The sequence below is a fragment of the Panthera onca genome, chromosome C1 (genome assembly GCF_046562875.1).
Source record: "Panthera onca isolate mPanOnc1 chromosome C1, mPanOnc1 haplotype 2, whole genome shotgun sequence".
NCBI classification, from domain to species: Eukaryota; Metazoa; Chordata; class Mammalia; order Carnivora; family Felidae; genus Panthera; species Panthera onca.
In genome coordinates, this window is record NC_138346.1 from 114827772 (window position 1) to 114840277 (window position 12506).

The following is a 12506-nucleotide window of genomic DNA, read 5'->3' on the forward strand; positions in this document are numbered from 1 at the left end:
CACAAAGTGTAGAGACATTATGTAAGGAATATATCCACCCAGGATATGGAGATCTGAGTGCTTATCCCAGTTCAGCCAGTAACATGCCATGACAATCTTAGCAAAGTAACTCAAAGTTAACAAAGTTAGTTATTACTGTGTTGACAGATCCTCAACCCTTCCTTATTTGTTGTATTTGTCAAGTGTAAGAGACTTGAAAAACTAGAATGATTATTATTAAAGTTAGAATTACTTATAAATTTTTTAAAAAACAAAATGAATAATAGGGTCTTTTGTTTCTTTTATCTTCAGGTACACTTAAACTTGCAAGAAGATGACCGACCTCTTAAGAAGTGTTGTCACAGTCATTGATGTTTTCTACAAATATACCAACCAAGATGGGGAGTGTGGCACACTCAGCAAGGATGAGCTAAAGGAACTTCTAGAGAAAGAGTTCCGTCCAATTCTGAAGGTGAGAACCATCTACCAAGATTGCTAGGGTCCTATCCATTCTCTGTTATGTGACCAAAGAGTAGCTAAAAATTGCACAGTCTCAGTAGTCTTTGGGCAAACTATGAGTGGTACTTCTTGGGCACATCAGAGAGTCTGTTGGAGCAGAATTTATTTTTATAACGGTGATTTTTTCCCTCATTTTCCTGTTTACCCCCACCATATAGACCTTCAGACTTTTTCATGCTCCCACGTCTCCCCTTATGAAAAATAACAGAAAATAAATTTGTGCTAAAATATGAGTTAAAAGAAGAAAAAGTATAAAGAGGGAAATGTCTACAAGGAGATCTGACTAAGTAGCCAGAATTACTAAAAATTATAAACAAAAAACAAGCATTTTTTTCCCATTTACTTGGGAAGGACTTAGCTAATAACTTTAAAATTATAGATTCTAACAAAGAGTATATTAGCATGTAATATTTAAAATTTATGAAAAACTAAAATATACCAGGTACTAAACTTGATTTATTCAATTGCTTCTTGTATATACCTGAGTACCTAGTCCCCTACCTTAGGTCCTTAAATTGTATTCTGTTGGAGAACCCAATAGTTCTTTTCTATTACCTCTTCTCACCTGCTGAATCATAATTATTAGGCTGCTTTAGCTTAAAGTAACCCTTGACTGGATTAAAAATACCTATTGTCAAACATCCACAATTCCACAGCTCTGTTTGAATATTTTATTTTATTTTTTTCTACTTGAATATTTTAGCTGACTATGTGGGCTAAGCTGACCAGCTCCTTTGGTATGTCACTTGTATACAGAACCCAGATGATCCAGACACAGTGGATGTCATCATGCACATGCTAGATCGAGATCATGACCGAAGACTGGACTTTACTGAGTTTCTTCTGATGGTATTCAAGCTGGCTATGGCCTGCAACAAGGTTCTCAGCAAAGAATACTGCAAAGCTTCAGGGTCAAAGAAGCATAGGCGTGGTCACCGACACCATAAGGAAGAAAGTGAAACAGAAGAGGATGAAGAAGACGCACCAGGACAGAAATCAGGTTACAGGCATTCAAATTGGAGGGAGGGAGAGGAGTATGGTTATGGTTCTGAGGGCTTGAGGCGAAGTGTGAAACACAGACATGGGTCAAATTCCAGGAGGCTGGGAAGGCAAGGTGGTTTATCTAGCTCAGAGAACCAAGAGAAATCTGAGAAAAGACACCATGGGTCTGGTCACTCGTGGAATAGTGACAAAGAAAGACATGGTTCCAGGTCTGGAGAGCTGGGGGATAGAAGAAACAAGTCACATGTTAGCCCCACCAGGGAATCTGGGAAGGAATATGAATCAGAATCTGGATCTGGGTCAAAGAGTGAGAGGAGGAAAAGTCATGGTGGTCTGTCACATAGACTGGATGCTGGTGGGCATGAATCAAACTCTACTCAGTCAAGAAATAGTGGAGGACAAAAGCTTGGGTCTAGCTCTAAAGGTTCAGAAGACAGTGGAAGACAAAGCTATGGATGTGGTTCCAGCAATTCGGGTGGGTGTGGAAGTCCACAAAATACTTCTAGTTCCTGTCAGGAAGGTAGATTTGGAGGGCAAGGAAATCAATCTAGCTGCACTCAGTCAGGTTATCAATCAGGAAGTAGTGGAAGACAAGATCGTGGATGTATCTCGGGAGGTCAGTCCTCTGGATGTGGTCAACATGAGCCTAGCTTCTGTAGTCAGTCTTCTAGTCAAAGAGGATACAGATCTAGAGCATGTGGTCAGACACAGAACTGTGGAAGACAACAGAGAACAGGTTCAAGTCAGTCCTCTTGCTGTGAACAATATGGGTCTGGAACAAGTCAGTCTTCTAGTTATGGTCAACATGGATCTGGTTCTTGTGGACACTTTTCAAACTCTCATCAAAAAGGGTCTGGTTCAAAAGAATTTTCTAAATGTGGACAACATGGATCTGGCTCATGTCAGTCCTCTGGCTTTGGACATGGCTCTGGCTCATGCCAGTCCTCTGGCTTTGGACAACACGGGTCTGGCTCATGTCAGACCTCTGGCTTTGGACAACATGGGTCAGGATCAGGTCAATCCTCTGGTTTTGGACAACATGGGTCAAGCTCAGGACAATCCTCTGGCTTTGGTCAGCATGGGTCTAGTTCAGGACCACCCTCTGGCTTTGGCCAGCATGGATCCAGCTCAGGTCAGTCCTCTGGCTTTGGTCAGTATGGGTCTGGATCAAGTCAGTCCTCCAGCTTTGGCCAACATGGGTCTGGCTCAGGTCAATCCTCTGGTTTTGGCCAACATGGGTTTGGCTCAGGTCAATCCTCTGGTTTTGGCCAACATGGGTCTGGCTCAAGCCAATCCTCTGGCTTTGGACAACATGAGTCTGGCTCAGGTCAGTCCTCTGGTTTTGAACAATATGGGTCTGGCTCAGGTCAGTCCTCTGGTTTTGGACAACATGGCTCTGGTTCAGGCCAGTCCTCTGGCTTTGGCCAGCACGGGTCTGGCTCAAGCCAGTCCTCTGGCTTTGGACAACATGAGTCTGGCTCAGGTCAGTCCTCTGGTTTTGAACAATATGGGTCTGGCTCAGGTCAGTCCTCTAGTTTTGGACAACATGGCTCTGGCTCAGGACAGTCCTCTGGTTGTGGACAACATGGCTCTGGCTCAAGCCAGTCCTCTGGCTTTAGACAACATGGGTCTGGCTCAGGTCAGTCCTCTAGTTTTGGACAACATGGGTCTAGCTCAAGACAGTCCTCTGGCTTTGGCCAGCATGGGTCTGGTTCAGGTCAGACCTCTGGCTATGGACAACACGGATCCAGCTCAGGTCAGTCTTCTGGCTTTGGCCAATATGGGTCTGGCTCAGGTCATTCCTCTAGTTTTGGACAGCATGGGTCTGGCTCAGGCCAATCCTCTGGCTTTGGTCAACATGGGTCTGGCTCAAGTCAGTCCTCTGCCTTTGAACAACAAGGGTCTGGTGCAGGTCCATTTTCTAGCTCTGGACAACATGGGTCTGGGACAGGTCAATCCTCGGGCTCTGGACATGGATCTAGCTCACATCAGTCCCCTAGCTTTGGGACTGGCTCAGGTCATTCTTCGGGCTTTGGACAACATAAGTCTAGATCAGATCAGTCTAGCTGTGGTCAACATTGTTCCACTTCAGTGCAATCCTCCAATTTTGGCCAAGGATCCTGCTCAGGAAAGTCCTCTAACCCTGATCAACATGATAGCACAAATCAGTCTTCTACTTATGATCAACATGGGTTTAGCTCAGGGGAATCTTCTGGATATGAACAACATGAATCTAGGGTAAGGGGAAAAGAAAGCTCTCACACTAGTTCAGGAAAAGAGGGTCCAAAACATGGAAGACCCATATCAGATTCAGCCCACACTCAGATAAGAGAAACAGGCCCAAAGAAAACTACTCAAAGGGATAATGAGAGAAGCAAGAGACACAGTATAACAGCAAAAGAGACTGAAGATCACGACAGCATTCATGGACATAGGCAACAAAGGCAAGGATCAAGTCAGGAAAGAAGAACTTCTACACCACAGGACACGAAACATAACCACAAAAATGACAGTCAAGCCCAGACAGATAAATGGGAGACATATTCAGCAACTACCTGGGAGCATTATGAAAATGACCATGAAAAATCAGGAGGAATTCCCACAGGTAAAAATGAAAGATCTACTCACAGACAGGCAGGAGACAACAAAAGACATGCCCGTTCTGGCCATGGACAGGTCACCAGGACAGAATCCAGTAGGACCCGAAAAACGGGATCTAGCAGCAGTGAGTCCAGTGACAGGGGAAGGCTTTCAGGAGTCCCACAGACACAGACAGGGTCCCCTCATGGCCATGCTGGATCTCAACATGGAGAGTCGAGATCCACCCAGGAAGGAAGACAGAGAACTACTCACAGACAGGCAGGAGACACCACTAGACATATGCAGTCTGGGCATGGACAAGCCACCAGGACAGAATCCAGTAGGACTGGGAGAAGAGAATCCAGTGTCAGTGAGTCCAATGACAGTAAAAGGCACTCAGGAGTCCCACAGTCACAGGCAGGGTCCCCTCATGGCCACCCTGGATTCCAACAGGGAGAGTCAGGTTCCACCCACGAAGGAAGATGGGAAACTACTCACACACAGCAAGGAGACACCACTAGCCAACCTCAATCTGGTCATGGCCAGGCCACCAGGACAGAATCCAGTAGGACAGGAAGAAAAGGATCTAGGAGCAGTGAGTCCAGTGACAGGGGAAGGCCTTCAGGAGTCCCACAGACACAGGCATGGTCCCCTCATGGCCATGCTGGATCTCAACATGGAGAGTCGGGATCCACCCGGGAAGGAAGACAAGGAACTACTCACAGACAGGCAAGAGACACAACTACACATACCCAGTCCACTCATGGACAAGCCACCAGGTCAGAATCCAGTAGGACTTGGAGAAGAGAATCCAGTGTCAGTGAGTCCAGTGACAGTGAAAGGCACTCAGGAGTCCCACAGACACAGTCAGGGTCCCCTCATGGCCATGCTGGATTTCAACATGGAGAGTTGGGATCCACCCGGGAAGGAAGACCAGAAACTACTCACAGACAGCAAGGAGACACCACTAGACAAGCTCATTCTGGTCTTGGACAGGCCACCAGGACAGAATCTAGCAGGACCCAAAGAAGCAGATCCAGTGTCAGTGAATCGAGTGACAGGGAAAGGCACTCAGGACTCCCACAGACACACACAGAGTCCCCTCATGGCCAGGCTGGATCTCAACATGGAGAGTCGGGATCCACCCGGGAAGGAAGACAGGGAACTACACACAGACAGGCAAGAGACACAACTACACATACCCAGTCCACTCATGGACAAGCCACCAGGTCAGAATCCAGTAGGACTGGGAGAAGAGAATCCAGTGTCAGTGAGTCCAGTGACAGTGAAAGGCACTCAGGAGTCCCACAGACACAGGCAGGGTCCCCTCATGGCCATGCTGGATCTCAACATGGAGAGTCGGGATCCACCCAGGAAGGAAGACAGAGAACTACGCACAGACAGGCAAGAGACACCACTAGACACACCCAGTCTGGGCATGGACAAGCCACCAGGTCAGAATCCAGTAGGACTGGGAGAAGAGAATCCAGTGTCAGTGAGTCCAGTGACAGTGAAAGGCACTCAGGAGTCCCACAGACACAGGCAGGGTCCCCTCATGGCCATGCTGGATCTCAACATGGAGAGTCGGGATCCACCCAGGAAGGAAGACAGAGAACTACGCACAGACAGGCAAGAGACACCACTAGACATACCCAGTCTGGGCATGGACAAGCCACCAGATCACAATCCAGTAGGACTGGGAGAAGAGAATCCAGTGTCAGTGAGTCCAGTGACACTGAAAGGCACTCAGGAGTCCCACAGTCACAGGCAGGGTCCCCTCCTGGCCATGCTGGATCTCAACATGGAGAGTCGGGATCCACCCGGGAAGGAAGACAGGGAACTACTCACAGACAGGCAAGAGACACAACTACACATACCCAGTCCACTCATGGACAAGCCACCAGGTCAGAATCCAGAAGGACTGGGAGAAGAGAATCCAGTGTCAGTGAGTCCAGTGACAGTGAAAGGCACTCAGGAGTCCCACAGACACAGGCAGGGTCCCCTCATGGCCACCCTGGATTCCAACAGGGAGAGTCAAGATCCACACTGAAAGGGAGACAGGGAACAACTCACAGACAGGTAGGAGACTCCACTAGACATGCCCAGTCTGGTCATGGCCAGGCCACCAGGACAGAATCCAGTAGGGCCCGAAGAACGGGATCTAGCATCAGTGAGTCCAGTGACACGGAAACGCACTCAGGAGACCCACAGACAAACAAAGGATCCGCTCATGGCCGTGCCAGATCTCAACATGGAGAGTTGGGATCCTCCCGTGAAGGAAGACAGGGAACTACTCACAGACAGCAAGAAGACACCACTAGACATGCACTGTCTGGTCATGGAACGGCCACCAGGTCAGAATCCAGTAGGACTGGGAGAAGAGAATCCAGTGTCAGTGAGTCCAGTGACACTGAAAGGCACTCAGGAGTCCCACAGTCACAGGCAGGGTCCCCTCATGGCCATGCTGGATCTCAACATGGAGAGTCGGGATCCACCCGGGAAGGAAGACAGGGAACGACTCACAGACAGGCAAGAGACACAACTACACATACCCAGTCCACTCATGGACAAGCCACCAGGTCAGAATCCAGAAGGACTGGGAGAAGAGAATCCAGTGTCAGTGAGTCCAGTGACAGTGAAAGGCACTCAGGAGTCCCACAGACACAGGCAGGGTCACCTCATGGCCATGCTGGAAATCAACATGGAAAGTCGGGATCCACCCAGGAGCGAAGACCAGAAACTACTCACAGACAGCAAGGAGACACCACTAGACAAGCTCATTCTGGTCTTGGACAGGCCACCAGGACAGAATCTAGCAGGACCCAAAGAAGCAGATCCAGTGCCAGTGAATCGAGTGACAGGGAAAGGCACTCAGGACTCCCACAGACACACACAGGGTCCCCTCATGGCCAGGCTGGATCTCAACATGGAGAGTCGGGATCCACCCGGGAAGGAAGACAGGGAACTACTCACAGACAGGCAGGAGACACCACTAGACATACCCCGTCCACTCATGGACAAGCCACCAGGTCAGAATCTAGTAGGACTGGGAGAACAGAATCCAGTGTCAGTGAGTCCAATGACAGTGAAAGGCACTCAGGAGTCCCACAGACACAGACAGGGTCCCCTCATGGCCATGCTGGATCTCAACATGGAGAGTCGGGATCCACCCGGGAAGGAAGACAGGGAACTACTCACAGACAGGCAAGAGACACAACTACACATACCCAGTCCACTCATGGACAAGCCACCAGGTCAGAATCCAGTAGGACTGGGAGAAGAGAATCCAGTGTCAGTGAGTCCAGTGACACTGAAAGGCACTCAGGAGTCCCACAGACACAGGCAGGGTCCCCTCATGGCCACCCTGGATTCCAACAGGGAGAGTCAGGATCCACCCATGAAGGAAGATGGGAAACTACTCACAGACAGCAAGGAGACACCACTAGCCAACCTCAATCTGGTCATGGACAGGCCACCAGGACAGAAGCTAGCAGGACCCAAAGAAGCAGATCCAGTGTCAGTGAATCAAGTGACAGGGAAAGGCACTCAGGACTCCCACAGACACACACAGGGTCCCCTCATGGCCATGCTGGATCTCAACATGGAGAGTCGGGATCCACCCGGGAAGGAAGACAGGGAACTACTCACAGACAGGCAGGAGACACCACTAGACATACCCCGTCCACTCATGGACAAGCCACCAGGTCAGAATCTAGTAGGACTGGGAGAACAGAATCCAGTGTCAGTGAGTCCAGTGACAGTGAAAGGCACTCAGGAGTCCCACAGACACAGGCAGGGTCCCCTCATGGCCATGCTGGGTCTCAACATGGAGAGTCGGGATCCACCCGGGAAGGAAGACAGGGAACTACTCACAGACAGGCAAGAGACACAACTAGACATACCCAGTCCACTCATGGACAAGCCACCAGGTCAGAATCCAGTAGGACTGGGAGAAGAGAATCCAGTGTCAGTGAGTCCAGTGACACTGAAAGGCACTCAGGAGTCTCACAGACACAGGCAGGGTCCCCTCATGGCCACCCTGGATTCCAACAGGGGGAGTCAGGATCCACCCATGAAGGAAGATGGGAAACTACTCACAGACAGCAAGGAGACACCACTAGCCAACCTCAATCTGGTCATGGACAGGCCACCAGGACAGAATCTAGCAGGACCCAAAGAAGCAGATCCAGTGTCAGTGAATCGAGTGACAGGGAAAGGCACTCAGGACTCCCACAGACACACACAGAGTCCCCTCATGGCCAGGCTGGATCTCAGCATGAAGAGTCAGGATCCACCCGGGAAGGAAGACAGGGTACTACTCAAAGACAGCAAAGAGACACCACTAGACATGCACTGTCTGGTCATGGACAGGCCACCAGGTCAGAATCCAGTAGGACAGGAAGAACAGGATCCAGGAGCAGTGAGTCCAGTGACAGGGGAAGGCCTTCAGGAGTCACACAGACACAGGCAGGGTCTCCTCATGGCCATGCTGGATCTCAACATGGAGAGTCGGGATCCACCCGGGAAGGAAGACCAGAAACTACTCACAGACAGCAAGGAGACACCACTAGACAAGCTCATTCTGGTCTTGGACAGGCCACCAGGACAGAATCTAGCAGGACCCAAAGAAGCAGATCCAGTGTCAGTGAATCGAGTGACAGGGAAAGGCACTCAGGACTCCCACAGACATACACAGAGTCCCCTCATGCCCAAGCTGGATCTCAACATGGAGAGTCGGGATCCACCCAGGAAGGAAGACAGGGAACTACTCACAGACAGGCAGGAGACACCACTAGACATACGCAGTCTGGGCATGGACAAGCCACCAGGTCAGAATCCAGTAGGACTGGGAGAAGAGAATCCAGTGTCAGTGAGTCCAGTGACAGTGAAAGGCACTCAGGAGTCCCACAGACACAGGCAGGGTCCCCTCATGGCCACCCTGGATTCCAACAGGGAGAGTCAAGATCCACACTGAAAGGGAGACAGGGAACAACTCACAGACAGGTAGAAGACTCCACTAGACATGCCCAGTCTGGTCATGGCCAGGCCACCAGGACAGAATCCAGTAGGGCCCGAAGAACGGGATCTAGCATCAGTGAGTCCAGTGACACGGAAACGCACTCAGGAGTCCCACAGACACAGGCAGGGTCCCCTCATGGCCACCCTGGATTCCAACAGGGAGAGTCAGGATCCACCCATGAAGGAAGACAGGAAACTACTCACGGACAGCAAGTAAACACCACTAGACATGCACTGTCTGGTCATGCACAGGCCACCAGGACAGAATCCAGTAGGACGGGAAGAACAGGATCTAGGAGCAGTGAGTCCAGGGACAGGGGAAGGCCTTCAGGAGTCCCACAGACACACGCAGCGTCCCCTCATGGTCATGCTGGATCTCAACTTAGTGAGTCAACATCTACCCATGAAGGTAGACTGGGAACTACTCACCCACAGACAGGAGACACCACTGGACCTGCCCAGTCTGGTCATGGACAAGCCACCAGCGCAGAATCCAGGTGGACTGGAAGAAAGGGATCTAGTGTGAGTGAGTCCAGCGACACTGAAAGGCACTCAGGTGTGTCACAAGGACACTCAGTTTCTAGTCATAGGCATTTTGGTTCTATCCCCCAAAACACAGTTAGTAATACAACCAGAAGACATGGTTCTAGTACTGAAGAGTCAGGAGATAGTTCTAAACGTTCCATAATTGAACAAGGGAAGACTTCAATTCATAAGCAACCTAGTTCCAGAAGATCAGGAATACAGGCATCCTCCCATAGACATGTTGGAGACAAATCTACATTCTCAGGTTCAGCTCAGGGGCACACCACATCTTCTCGTGGACCGTTAGGAATTGGCACAACAGAACAAGGTGGATCCAGCCATACACAGTCACATGATACTCATAGACACACCAGTGATAGCATAAGTATGCATTCACATAGCAGTCATCACCAATCTAGAGTAAGTCATTCTCAGTCACAGCTTAGTGGAAGACAAAGACATGGATCAGGTCAAGGATGGAAACATGGCAGTTATGGAAGTGCTGAATATGATTATGGGCAGTCTGGGTATGGACCCTCTGGGGGCAGCAGAACAAGCAGCCACAATTCTAGCCCTTTGAGGTCAACAGAGAGAGCTGCAAACAATCAAGTGTCTACACATGGACAATTAATTTCTGGTTATGACCATACAGAATCAAAAGCAACTGAAATAACAGAAAGACAAGGTTCAAGTCATGGACAATCAGCTGATTCCCATAATCAGTCTGCATCCAGTGTAACTAGAAGGCAGGGATCTAGTCACAGGCATTCAGTAGTAAGTCATGAACCATCAAGTGACACTCATGTTCAATCTGGAAGGTGGCAGTCAAGCAATCATTCTATATTCAGCCATGGACAATCTATATCAGCTCATTGCCATTCAAAATCTGGTTCAACTCTTAGGCAGGGATCCCATAGTGGTAATAAAGGGAATTCCAAAGATTGGGGGAAACAGATTCATGAATCATCAGGATCTACTCATAGACAGTCGGAGTTCAATAATATAAGTATGCATGAATCCAGCCAGGAGCATTTAGGAGATACATCTTCTCATGAGCAGATAAGATCCAGCACAAGTTTAGTAAGACAAGGATCAAGTAATAGACAATCAGTAGACATCCAGGGTCAATCTGGATTCAGCACCAATGAAAGACAAGTATATAGCCATGACCAATCAAGTGACAGCTATGAGCAGTCAAGTGATAGCAGAAGCAGGAGGCAAGGGTTCATTTCTAGTCACTCTCTTAATAGACAAGACCCTACAGGAAGTGAAAAATATGGGTATAGACATTCATCAAGCAGTAAAACCATACGGAGTGGGGAAAAACAAAAGCAAGGGCCCACATCAAGTTTGTTAGGAAGCATCAGTATATATAGTCAGGATGTGGACAACATGCATACAAGAAACTCTGAGGCCAGAGGTTGCCATAAAAGGGGGAGAACAGAATCAGGTTCCTTTTACTTAGAAGGTAACACTCCACTCTATGAATATGTCCAAGAACAAAGGTATTATTACTTTGAATAATTTGAAACCAACAGAAAACAAACTAGCTCAAATAAGAACCCAAAAAAGAAATGAGACATACAACATGGAATTAAGATACATGATCTTTTCTTTTGGGGGGGGGGGGGGAGTATATAGCTGTCCTTTTATTTAACTGTAGCACTGTACTCATTTCTTTTGTTTGGTGCAAGGTTTTTGTAAGGCTCCACAATCACTAAGCTCTTTGGTTAGAAAACAATAAATGGAAGAAGTAAATAGCATTTGGAACTATATTCAGAACTATATGACAAAGTCATTTGGGTGCTTTAGGATAAAATGAGCATTTTTAAAAAATTTCTCAGACTCAGATTATGGACTTTCCAGATTTTATTTTAATTGACCACTGACAAACCTATCCAGGGAGCTAAGAAACATGATTTTGGAGCCAAAATTTCTCCAATAATATTGTAACACATTCCATGTTCTGAACAAAGAATGTTATAGTAGGTGATGAGTCAGAATATTTGCATCTTTTGTGCCACCACTGGAACTAGATACTACTATTTTTGAATTTATTGTCATGATCTCCTATATTGCATAAAATTGTCAATAAATTTTACATCAAGGTAAGGTTTCTCTTCTCTTTTATCCTCACAAACACAAATACAGCTCCCTGTCCCGGGGACAGATGCACATTTCGTTCTTCTGCCTCTGGACACCCAGATGTAAGTGAAGCATCAAGACACCAATAACAAAGAGTCCAGAAAAGGTGAAACTCAACTACATCTAGTCCTCTCCTCAATCTAATCATTATCCAAAGCATTTATAGGAAGAGATGGTTTATATTGAGAAGTCAGATGTTTTAGTTAATCATGATCATTACAACAACCATTGTCAAACATGACTTGAGAAACCTAAACTCTGGAAATAAGAGGTATGCACCATAGACTCTCTCTGATAAATACACTAATTGAAATCCCTCCCCCATCAATGCAGGCTAATGGGAGTGGAGGCTAATGGAGTCCTGAAGTTTCCAAATGAAAAAAAAAAAAAAGCAATAAAAAATATACTCTTGCCTAGGAGGAAAACAATACATACATTTATTATGAATAGCAAAATATGTAAAAAGGAATAGAAAATATATACAAAAGATACTAACCTCAGTAGAAAGTTTACTATAAAATCTAAAGAAAATGTTCAGAATACTATAACTCATAAGGACTTTAAACATCATCCCCACAATTTACAGACTGAAAGAAAATAATCCAAGCAAGACTTATTTAATCTAACCAAAAAGAATGATAATGTCCTAAATCAGAATCTGGTATCCTATCATTCTCTCCTCCCCCAAAAAACTGAAGCTACTTTTCTTCCACCTCCACTTTTGAAATTCAAACTGA

General features: G+C 47.4%; 3 protein-coding genes across 3 annotated transcripts; all 3 read left to right on the plus strand.

The window, feature by feature from the left end:
- Positions 1-313: 313 nt before the first annotated feature.
- Positions 314-3998, plus strand: LOC132670940 (uncharacterized). Its single transcript, XM_078450561.1, has 3 exons — positions 314-451; positions 1255-3738; positions 3936-3998. Exons 1-3 carry the CDS (start codon positions 314-316, stop codon positions 3996-3998), a joined length of 2685 nt encoding a protein of 894 aa, XP_078306687.1.
- Positions 3999-4072: 74 nt separating this feature from the next.
- LOC144617025 (uncharacterized) lies at positions 4073-7481 on the plus strand. Its single transcript, XM_078450562.2, has 3 exons — positions 4073-4675; positions 4723-7375; positions 7459-7481. Exons 1-3 carry the CDS (start codon positions 4073-4075, stop codon positions 7479-7481), a joined length of 3279 nt encoding a protein of 1092 aa, XP_078306688.2.
- Positions 7478-11706, plus strand: LOC144617026 (uncharacterized). Its single transcript, XM_078450563.2, has 2 exons — positions 7478-8747; positions 8795-11706. Exons 1-2 carry the CDS (start codon positions 7478-7480, stop codon positions 11146-11148), a joined length of 3624 nt encoding a protein of 1207 aa, XP_078306689.1. The 3' UTR covers positions 11149-11706.
- The last annotated feature ends 800 nt before the right edge of the window (positions 11707-12506 follow it).

What these genes read in the sequence shown, in the direction of transcription:
- LOC132670940 (XM_078450561.1), top strand. Translation starts at nt 314, where the DNA reads ATGACCGACCTCTTAAGAAGTGTTGTCACAGTCATTGATGTTTTCTAC. An exon ending in AGTTCCGTCCAATTCTGAAG is followed by an intron (nt 452 to 1,254) that starts GTGAGAACCATC and finishes ACTTGTATACAG; the next exon opens with AACCCAGATGATCCAGACAC. An exon ending in ATGAACAACATGAATCTAGG is followed by an intron (nt 3,739 to 3,935) that starts GTAAGGGGAAAA and finishes TCATGGACATAG; the next exon opens with GCAACAAAGGCAAGGATCAA.
- LOC144617025 (XM_078450562.2), top strand. Translation starts at nt 4,073, where the DNA reads ATGACCATGAAAAATCAGGAGGAATTCCCACAGGTAAAAATGAAAGAT. An exon ending in AAGAAAAGGATCTAGGAGCA is followed by an intron (nt 4,676 to 4,722) that starts GTGAGTCCAGTG and finishes CCACAGACACAG; the next exon opens with GCATGGTCCCCTCATGGCCA. An exon ending in GAGAAGAGAATCCAGTGTCA is followed by an intron (nt 7,376 to 7,458) that starts GTGAGTCCAGTG and finishes GGATTCCAACAG; the next exon opens with GGAGAGTCAGGATCCACCCA.
- LOC144617026 (XM_078450563.2), top strand. Translation starts at nt 7,478, where the DNA reads ATGAAGGAAGATGGGAAACTACTCACAGACAGCAAGGAGACACCACTA. An exon ending in GAATCGAGTGACAGGGAAAG is followed by an intron (nt 8,748 to 8,794) that starts GCACTCAGGACT and finishes CTCATGCCCAAG; the next exon opens with CTGGATCTCAACATGGAGAG.